Below are 10,236 nucleotides of genomic sequence, written 5' to 3'. Positions count from 1 at the left end.
CGGGCCTCCAGGTGGGAGCGCTGGTCCCTCGAGGCTGCTGTGCCAGTGGGTGCTGGGGTGTGTGGGGGTGTCCGTGGGATGCATGGGGGTGTCCGTGGGATGCATGGGGGTGTCTGTGGGATGCATGGGGGTGTCTGTGGGGTGCCTGTGGGATGCATGGGGGTGTCTGTGGGATGCATGGGGGTGTCTGTGGGGTGCCTGTGGGATGCATGGGGGTGTCTGTGGGGTGTCTGTGGGGTGCCTGGGGGTGTCCGTGTCCCCCGCAGCGCCGGGCCATCGCTGTCAGCGCAGATCTGGTGCCACCGTCTGGCAGCCGCTTCCCCTGCAAACCCCGTGAGCCAAGCTGCTGCTGGGAACACACGGTGCCTGTGAGCTCTGTCAGAGCCAGGCTTGAGACCCCTCACAAGCAGGAAGAGACAACCCTGTGCAACCCTGAGCCTTGCTCAGACATGACCTCGCTTCTTCTCTTTTCCTCCCAGTTTGAAATGCTCACGGGGTCACTGCCCTTCCAGGGGAAGGACCGTAAGGAGACAATGACCCTCATCCTCAAGTAAGAGCAGTTTCTCTCTCCTTTCTGCACAGGACGGGTGTTGCAATTTGGGGGCTCTTGCAATGTTGTGGCATTTTTTGGCAAGTGGTGCCACATCAGCAGTCAGTTTGAAGGGTGCAGTGTAAATGCCAGAGAGATGATTGTACATTTTGGGGGTGGAGGTGCTGCAGTCGCCTTGTGGGTTGACTTCTTCAAACCTGCAGCTGATTGCATAACTTCCTCCCCAGAGCAAAGCTGGGCATGCCACAGTTCCTGAGCACTGAGGCTCAGAGCCTCCTGCGAGCCCTTTTCAAAAGGAATCCGGCCAACAGATTAGGTAAGACCTTTTTTTTTGTTTGTTTCTGAATGTCCCTGATGCCGTAAGGGGCCTCTCGCGCTGGGTCAGCAGCGTGCTCACACCTGTGCTGGGCCAGGGCACTCAGGTGATCCCAGCCAGGTTCTCTGTCACACCTGGCTGTGCTGCATCCCTGGCTGTCCCCTTTGCCTTGGTGGGGGTTCAGTACAACGTGATCCGTGGTGCCTCTTGCAGGGTCTGGGCCAGACGGGGCAGAGGAGATCAAGCGCCACCCTTTCTACTCCACCATCGACTGGAACGTGAGTATCAGAAAGAGCAAATTTCTGCACCACTCAGCACCAGTCACACAGTTCTGGCAGCAGGAACAGCACAGTCCTGATACTTGGCCAGCTATGGGAGAGCCACCAGCTCCTGTCCCCATCCACTCCAATAACCCTTCCCAAAACTAAAATTCTCTCTGTTTTGTAACTGTCTCATACCTGGGCTGCCTGTCACCACACCTCTCACGTTTTCCTTGAGGTTTGGCACAACAAGGATTGTCTTGCACAAAGTGGGAAGGAATTGGGGAAACATTCCTGGCAAGGAGATCAGGGCAATCACTGAATTGGCATTTCCCAACTGTTTCTGGCCAACTCCCACCTTACTATGTAGTTGTGTTCTTCCCTGTTCTCCCTTACTTGGAAAGAGTTTTGAAGTCCAGTGCTTCCAAGGCCCCCAACAAGCTGCTAGATCGACCTTCCAGGATTGCCAGTAAAGCTTTTTTCCAATTTTTGCTTCAAGAAGCAATTAAAAAAGGCACTTGGAGTTTTGGGTTATGAATATCCTGCTGGGGCATCTCCCAGCCATCCCTTGGGAAATACGTGTCAGCAAAGCCCTAAAGGGAGTTAGGAGGAGATGGAAGAGTCTGTTGAGAGAAATACTTTATGGATACTGTGTTTGGAGTGGGGGCAAGTTGCCTACAGAAAATTTTTCTTGACTTAATATATGGTAGAACTTGTAGTGTTTCTTCACAAACTGACTCAAAAACACCCAACCAGCTAAAAAGTCCTCCCTCAGGCTGCCGAGCTGTAGCGAAATGCTAAGCCACAGAGTTTCACAAAATCTCTTCCTGGCCCTCATTCTTCACCAGCCTTTGCACCCTTTGGAGAAGGTGCCTGTGGGAGCACTTCCCAGCTGTTTTTGCAGCTGTGTTTTGGTTTTTGTTTTGCAGAAGCTGTACCGCAGGGAAATCAAACCCCCCTTCAAGCCCGCAGTGGGTCAGCCAGATGACACCTTTTATTTTGACACAGAATTCACGTCACGGACACCAAAAGGTTTGTATGACTTGAGGCAAAGCCCAAGTTTCCTGTGTGAGATGTCTCTGTGGCTTCACACGGGGGAGTATCCGGTGCCAGCAGGATAAGGTTTCTGCACAGGGAAGGTTCAGGTTGGATATCAGGGAAATTTCTTCTCCCCAAAGGGTTGTCAGTCCCTGGCCCAGGCTGCCCAAGGTAGTGGTGCAGTCACCATCCCTGCAGGAGTTTAAAAGCCATGTGGATGTGGCACTTGGAGACATGGTTTCGTGGTAGCCTTGGCAGTGCTGGGGGAATGGTTGGACTCACTGATCTTAGAGAGCTTTTCCAGCCTGGACAATTCCATGATTCTCTGTGGGATTCTGTGATTCTCTGTGCTGCTGGTGTGGCTCCCATCTCAAATAAATTACAGGAGCGTAGCTCCTGGGAGTGAGGGGGAGGCTTCTGCTCCTCAGGCCCTCCTCAAGCTGTCTCTCAACTCCTGCTGCAGATTCCCCGGGTGTCCCCCCGAGTGCAGGGGCCCATCAGCTCTTCCAGTTTCGTGGCGACCGGGTTGATGGAGGATGGTAAAGTGAAACCTGCCCAGCCACCCCTGCATTCGGTTGTGCAGGTAAGGAATGGGGGCAGAGGAACAGCTCTTTGGAGGTTCAGGAATGCTCCAGGTCTGCAGGACCTCTGCACTCCCTGGAGCCTGAGGCAGTTCTCTTTGGAATTCTTGCCTCCTGTTGTTCTTTCATCACCACTGACTGTCACATTGTGCACAGGCTGTCAGGGCAGTGTGGGGCTGTGGCTTTGCTGTCCCCAGGTGGATCTGTGCTGCTGATTCTGTAAATGCCTGTGGCCTGGAGGTGCCACCTAAAGGCACCGTGCTCAGTGCAGGCAGCGTTGGCTCACTGACCTATATCTGCCTTGTTCTGCTCTCCTCCCGCTCCCCACCAGGAGGAGAAGCTGTGGGATGTAGCAGACAGTCTGACAGCTCTTTCTGTGCTCCAGTTAACTCATCACATTGCACAAACCCTTCCCTGGACCCTCCTAGCTCAGCTCTCCTTTGTGCTCTGGCAGCAGCTGCATGGCAAGAACGTCCAGTTCAGCGATGGGTACGTGGTGAAGGAGGCCATCGGTGTCGGCTCCTACTCCGTCTGCAAACGCTGCATCCACAAGGCCACCAACATGGAGTACGCAGTCAAGGTCTGGGATCTGCCCTCCCAACTGAGCTCCCCGGTTACATCTTTGCCCTGAGCAGCTGTGGCTGCCCCATCCCTGCAAGTGTCCAAGGCCAGGTTGGATGGGGATTGGAGCAACCTGGGATAGAGGAAGGTGTCCCTGCCCATGGCAGGGGATGGAACAGGATGAGCTTTAGGCTCATCTAGGATCTAAAAGGACAATTTCTGTGCTGCTCTGCATGTACCTGCACTTCCCTAGGAACAGCAGAGAAGCCGTGTCCTCCTCCCTCAGAGGGAGGAGAGCATCTTATCTTCCTGTGCAAAGCTGTGGCTACATCAGGTCTTAAAAAAAGACATAAAATTTTGTGGGTTGAGGACACAGAACTGATGAAGCAACGAAAGGATTTTTAGAGCTAAAGAGATCAGGGGACAGGGAGTGGATACAGCACAGGAGCTCTGCAGGGCTCCAAACTCAGCTTGTGTGCTTTGTCCTGGCACCTTCCCTAGCCGTGGTGGCTGAAGTGTGTCCCTACTCTTGCAGGTGATTGACAAGAGCAAGCGAGACCCTTCTGAGGAGATTGAGATCCTGCTGCGGTATGGGCAGCACCCAAACATCATCACCCTGAAAGACGTGAGTGTGGCTTGAGAGACTTCCCTGTGCCTTGGTTTAGGAAGTGCAGGCTCGGGGGGCAGAGTTCGGCCCCAGCAGGGGCAGCCCAGTGACCCAGCTCCATGTGTTGCTCTGTTTCTCTGTCAGGAAAGGTTCTTCCCCCAGAGGCTGCTGGGCACTGCCCAGGCTCCCCAGGGAATGGGCACGGCCCCGAGGCTGCCAGAGCTCCAGGAGCGTTTGGGCAGCGCTGCCAGGGATGCCCAGGCTGGGGTTTGGGGTGTCTGTGCAGGGCCAGGAGTTGGATCAATGATCCTTGTGGGTCCCTTCCAGGTTGGGATATTCCATGATTCTGGGGTGGGGAAGCATCTCCAGGGCCACCTCTGCTGCTCCCTGTCTGCTCCTTGGAGATGGAAGTACAAAAGGGAAGCTCTGGAAGCACATTTTGATTACCCCATCCATATTTTCTTTGGCAGGTGTACGATGATGGGAAGTATGTGTACCTGGTGACAGAGCTCATGAGGGGAGGGGAGCTGCTGGATAAAATCCTCAGACAGAAATTTTTCTCGGAGAGAGAAGCCAGTTCAGTCCTGCACATGATCTGTAAAACAGTGGAGTATCTGCATTCCCAAGGGGTGAGTGTGGTCATGACTGTTTTCCTGGGAAGTTCCCTGGCATTACACTGCGCTCCCTCTCCTTCGGGGGGTAACTCTGCCCATCAGGACAATTATTTCTTGCTGGTGTTGCTCTCTTGGCAAAGCAGATGTGGGGCCAGAGCAGGGGTTGAGTGACCTCAGGCAGCATTCAGACCTTTATCTACTCGGGGTACGAGCACAGTCCTTTCTTGGCTCCACAGGTGGTTCACAGGGACCTGAAGCCCAGCAATATCCTCTACGTGGATAAATCAGGGAACCCTGAGAGCATCCGAATTTGTGACTTCGGCTTTGCCAAGCAGCTCAGGGCTGAGAACGGGCTCCTCATGACCCCCTGTTACACAGCAAACTTCGTGGCACCCGAGGTGAGCACCTTACTGACCTGAGACCCTTCAGCAGCCCCCTTGTCCTTCCCCTAACCTGTGCTCCCACTTGGCACAGTGGGTCTGCCCTGTTCCCATCTCCAGCCCGCCCTGGAAGAGGCAATTACAGAAATACCACTTGTAGTAATGAATCTATTTTGAATCCTGATCTTTTAGTCCCAGACTTTGCTGTTCTGTCGAGTTCTGGAAGCTTTGCATATGGACTGCACCCAGGTCAAGCCCCTCTTCTGAAATGGGCTCAATGACAGGAATCAAACACGCTTTTTTCCCTTTGCTTGTTGTGTTCAGGTCTTGAAACGCCAAGGCTACGATGAGGGCTGTGACATCTGGAGCCTGGGGGTCCTGCTGTACACGATGCTGGCAGGGTAAGGCAGTGGTGGGGCTGTGATCCCCTTGTCCCCGGTGTGCTCTGTGGGGACAGCTGCACCTCTCCTCCTGCCTGGGTCAGTAAATCCAGGGCTCTCTCCTCTCTCCCCAGCTGCACTCCCTTTGCAAATGGTCCCAGTGACACTCCAGAAGAGATCCTGACCCGGATAGGAGGGGGGAAGTTCTCCATCAGTGGAGGCAATTGGGACACTATTTCTGACATGGCCAAGGTAGGGTTCGATATTTGTGTTACTCAGGGGTTGGGGTTGCTGTGAGGAAAATTTAGAGCAGGTTGGGGAGGGAGCACACAAGAGAGAGAAGAAAACCTGCAGCTTCTACCCCTACATGTCCCTCACAGCAGCTTTGTTTTAGCTCTGGCTGTGGATATTTGCATGGAAAACCAACCTCGTGCTTGACCCTTGTGGGGTTTGCTCTGTGTTATACCCCCCAGGCCTGCCAAAAACATGTTTCATACAAAAAGACATTAATGTCTGGGGACTTTAAACTTGGCCTCTGCATTTAAATCCTAATCTGGGGGTGGACAGGTGGGTTTATTGCATTTAAAGTATGAAATCTTCTAAAGTCTGACTTTCCAAACAATGCCTGTAGGATCTGGTATCAAAGATGCTCCATGTAGATCCTCACCAGCGTCTCACAGCCAAGCAGGTCCTGCAGCATCCGTGGATAACCCAGAAGGACAGTTTACCCCAGAGCCAGCTCAATCACCAGGACATTCAGCTTGTAAAGGTACAAAACCTGGAGTGGGAGAGCAGGATGGAAATTTGGAGAGGTGTGGGCCAGGGCAGGCAGTACAGACAAGCTGGAGTTTTTGGGAGAAAAGAAAGGAGAGATTCTTTAACAGCATGTCAGTGCAGGAGGGAGACTCACAGAAATAAGAAAGATGCTCCTGGCTTTGTTTGTGGGTCTGGCTGCTCTAGTCCCCTGTCTTGTAAAGCCACGAGCCTGAAGTAGCTCTCATGCACCTGAGTGACTCCTCTGTGCCTCTCTCCAGGGTGCCATGGCTGCCACGTACTCGGCACTGAACAGCTCCAAGCCAAGCCCTCAGCTGAAGCCCATTGAATCCTCCATCCTGGCACAGAGGCGCGTGAAGAAGCTCCCCTCCACCACCCTGTGAGGCCCCACGGTGCAGGAACACCCCAGATTTTGCACACCTATGGAAGAGGGGGACAGGGGACGGGCAGGGTCTGCACAAGGGCTCCCTTGGGGGCTTGCTCTTAAAAGGCCAAGTGCCTTCCTGCTCCTGAAAGACTGGCTCCTCCTCATGTGGACTGATCTTTGCTGAGAGAACTTCACTGTAAAACTTTTTTGAAGTGTAAATTGTTGATTTTTAAAGACATCCATCTGTGTATATGAGAACTAGAATGTATAACTGATGTCAAGTGGCACTAAAAAGCAGCTCTGATTCACCCTTCCCTGTGTAGGGCCAGGTATTTGTTGTCGCTACAGCATTCCTTGGCACTGATCCTCTCCAACTCCACTGCATCTGGAAGACTGTGTCACACTTGGGGTTTAGGCTTTGGGGCTTTTCCTCCCTTGAACCTTTGGATGTGTTTCCCAAAGCCAGCCCTGCAGGCTCCCAGCCAGCAGCACTCGTGTCCATGAAGGACATCCCTCCCCTCCATGTCCTGTGTGTTTGTTCCATGTCAGGTGGATTTTGCAGCCTCCATTTCTCCCTCTCTCCCGTGTTCCTCCAGCCCAGTCAGCAGCTCAGATCTCTGAACAAAATAAACCACGGTTTTTCCAAGCCCTCCCGTAGATGCTCGGCAGGCCAGGACACCTCCTGGGTTTGGCTCATTCCTTCCCTCTGCCCTACCACCTCCATGTTCTCCCATTCCTGGGGAGTTTGTCGCCTGTGCAGGGGGGGATGACAACAGAACCTCCTCCTTGGAAAGCCAAGGCCACCCTTTATTTTTTTAATTTAACTTTGTTCTACAGCCGGTAACTCAGGGTTTCTTTCTGACTCATACAATAAACATGTCATACTCATACAATAAACATGTCATTCAGGTGACGTCCTGTTACTGACTGACCGTGAGCTGCTGAGCCAGCGACCCCGGGCGTTCCCCGGTCACTTCCCGGTCTTTCCCCGGTTGTTCCTCCCTGCTATGCAGGGGCAGTGCTCCTCGTCTGCCTTCTGGAAAAGCTGCAAAGCTTTTTACCAGGCCCTGAAAGCCAGCAGTGCTGCTTAGGCTGCCTCTCATGCCACCTTCTCTCAGGTGCAACCCCTCACTCCGCAGTGGGAGGTGAACCAGTCCTGGAATGAGGCAGGAACCAACAGGAATGGTGGCAGCATCCGGAGGGGAATTTCTTACTCTCAGGACATTTCTGTGCTTATAGAAACCACCACTTGGAGACAAACTGTGCCAGAAATAAATGCCCACCCCATTTTGACCTGCAGGGAATTGCTGGAGCTCCATGGTGGCAGTTTCTGGGAGCAGCAGGATTGCTACTAGGGCTGCAAACAGAGCTCAAGGATGTGACTGGAACCAGCAAAAGTTCTCATGTGAATTTCTGCTACTTTTAGCTGATTATGCCACAAGAGAGGAAACTTTCTTTTTGTTCAATCCCAGTAGGCTCTAAAATGGACAATTCCATAAAAAGAATTATCTGAGATACACAGTGCTCTTCTCCTCTACCCTCATCCAAGCAGGTCCGGTGAGCAGCCAGTGAGAAGCTGAAATAGTCACATTTTTTTTCTTTCTTTATTCCAAGTGCAGCCTGAGTGTCCAGTGCTTCTGAGAGGAGGAGGCCAGCACCAGTCCTCAGTGGATCTTCTTACTGGCATTGCCACCAACCCCAGCAGAGAGGGATTTAATGTTTTGCTGAGATTCGAGGAGGGGGACACTCCACCATCCGAAATGCCTTCCTTAAAAATATTTGTGGCATGATGTTCCCTACAACTCCACAGTGACTCTTGTACCAGTGCTGTGCAAATTTTAAGTACCTGCAACCAATACAATAATTACAAACATTTTTCTGTAGCTGTCCCTTTGGTACTTTTGGGTGTTGCAAGAACCTCTTCAGATTTTCAGAATATTTCCTACATTGTGTTTTGAGGGAGGGTCTGGAGTGGTGGATGGGGTTGGATGTCAACCCTCCCTGTGATGTGCTGGTGTGAGGCCCGCTGGGGACAACTCAGAGGTGTGGGGGACAACCAGGTGCAGATCAGTGTGGGTGCAGGGAGAGCAGCCCTTGGCTGCTGCAGGTTCTGCCTGGCCATGAGACGATACCTGGGGTGTCAGACCCCAAAACCAGGAGCATCAAACCCCTCCTGGGGTCTCCAATCAGAAGAACTTTGTGTTCGGTGCAGCTGTAGCTTCTGAAACCCCCATCCCCTTGGAGAGCAGAGGGAACAAGAAGGGCTACACCTTCCTCTCCAGGGGGCTTTTAACCACATTGTTCTGAGTGATCAATAAGTAAAAATAAGTCTTGCTTTTTAGTTCCAGATCAACCAAGTGCTGTTACTTTTTTTAATTCCAGTGCTCAATAAAAATGGACTTGTTGAACTTTCTGTATATGAGAGCTATAAGTGTTCGTGATGGGTTGGGCTCTCTCCTTCCTTTTCTGGTTTTGTCCTGACCTTTGCCAAAATACTGTTGTCACATTAACTGAAATTGCATTATTTGAGGTGAAAGCTGGATATCTAATGCCTGTTGGGGGGTGAGAGACCAAGTGATTTGCTCTCACGAGGGTTTGGGGTCATTCAGCTTTAACTTGGGACGAAGAGGATACAGAGGATATCACAAATTATCTTGGTTTTAAAAGGGGCAAAAATGGATTTAACTTCCATACATAAGGACATCTTTACAAGGAAAGCTACTTCTGTTAGTTCAGGTGTTTAATAGTGGATTTGACCTTTAAGCTTTTGTCCTGTAGGTCTGAATGAAAGCTCAAGGGAGCAGAAATCCCGGAATCCAGCCTCAGAGTGCTGAGTCTACCTGGAAATAACCTGTGCAGAAAGAGCATATTGATCTAAAGTCAAGGAGTCCGAAAATAATACTGAACAGCTCTATATAATACTGTTTCTGTATAATAAAGGTTAAATTTTCCTATTTGGGGGCATAAGTCAGCCATTTTTCTGTTGTAAGGGGCTGACCCAGCTGAGAGGTTTCCCTTCTTCCCACTGTGTAGCTGTGCCTTCCCCTTACCGACCTCTGTCAAATTTGCCAGAGCATCAATAAATGTCTTTTGGCCTGAGAAATATTCCCATCAAGGTTCAGTTTAAAACCGAAGGCCAGCAGCTTTCCCAGCAATCATTTTCTCTTTCTTTTTCATAGTGAAACTTCACTGAGAAACTGCTCGGTGGTTTTAACTTTTTAAACTTTCATGCAAATCCCTTTCCGAGTTCCCACCTCTGAGTTAGTCCATGTAATTATTTTTTCTGCATCTCTAGGCATTGGTGGATGGTGAACTGTGCAGCTGGAAGCCTCCTGGGTGCCATCACCTCCTCGTGGTGGCCACGGCCTCTTCCCAAGGCTGCGGGAGGCTTCGGAAGTACTCGGTGACTGTGAGTGAGTTCCACGGGATGTGGGGTGGATGCTGCGCTTTCATGGAATATTCAACAATTTAATCCCTCTTTTAAGGCAAAGAAAACATTTAAAATATTTCAAGGTCTTCTTTTGGCAGTACATGGGGGCTCTGAATAAAACCTTCACTCACGCCGGGGAAGCCGCAGGTCCGCTGCCACTCCATTCCTTGCCTCTGGTTATTAAAACATCAAGCTGTCTTAGTGCCTCAGCTCAGCCGAGGCGCTGCCTCCCTCCCTTTGTGTGCCACTGAACACCTGCCATTAATACTAATTCGACTCCGGAGGGAAACTCCCTTTCAGATATGCTTGTCTGAAAATAAATTGACATGTAAAAGGTCTCTTTTGTCGCGAAGTGCAGGGAAAGTGCCAGGGTGAAGA

The 10,236-nt window shown here is 51.4% G+C and overlaps 1 protein-coding gene across 1 annotated transcript in view; it reads left to right on the top strand.

Annotated features, from left to right (window-relative positions):
* The window catches only part of RPS6KA1 (ribosomal protein S6 kinase A1), a 20,217-nt gene extending 11,372 nt beyond the window's left edge, over positions 1–8,845 (top strand). Inside the window, 15 exon segments of the mRNA XM_017736194.1 lie at positions 480–550; positions 778–866; positions 1,080–1,144; positions 2,056–2,158; positions 2,628–2,670; positions 2,672–2,747; positions 3,200–3,325; positions 3,842–3,931; positions 4,384–4,542; positions 4,764–4,925; positions 5,232–5,308; positions 5,422–5,539; positions 5,919–6,056; positions 6,322–6,440; positions 8,048–8,845. Coding sequence (XP_017591683.1) covers positions 480–550; positions 778–866; positions 1,080–1,144; positions 2,056–2,158; positions 2,628–2,670; positions 2,672–2,747; positions 3,200–3,325; positions 3,842–3,931; positions 4,384–4,542; positions 4,764–4,925; positions 5,232–5,308; positions 5,422–5,539; positions 5,919–6,056; positions 6,322–6,440; positions 8,048–8,069 — 1,458 coding nt within the window. The 3' untranslated portion in view covers positions 8,070–8,845.
* Positions 8,846–10,236: the final 1,391 nt, after the last annotated feature.

Source organism: Corvus brachyrhynchos, unplaced genomic scaffold (genome assembly GCF_000691975.1).
Source record: "Corvus brachyrhynchos isolate BGI_N302 unplaced genomic scaffold, ASM69197v1 scaffold65, whole genome shotgun sequence".
Classification (NCBI taxonomy): domain Eukaryota; kingdom Metazoa; phylum Chordata; class Aves; order Passeriformes; family Corvidae; genus Corvus; species Corvus brachyrhynchos.
Note: the sequence above shows the minus strand (reverse complement) of the source record. Positions and strands in the feature narration are given on the sequence as shown.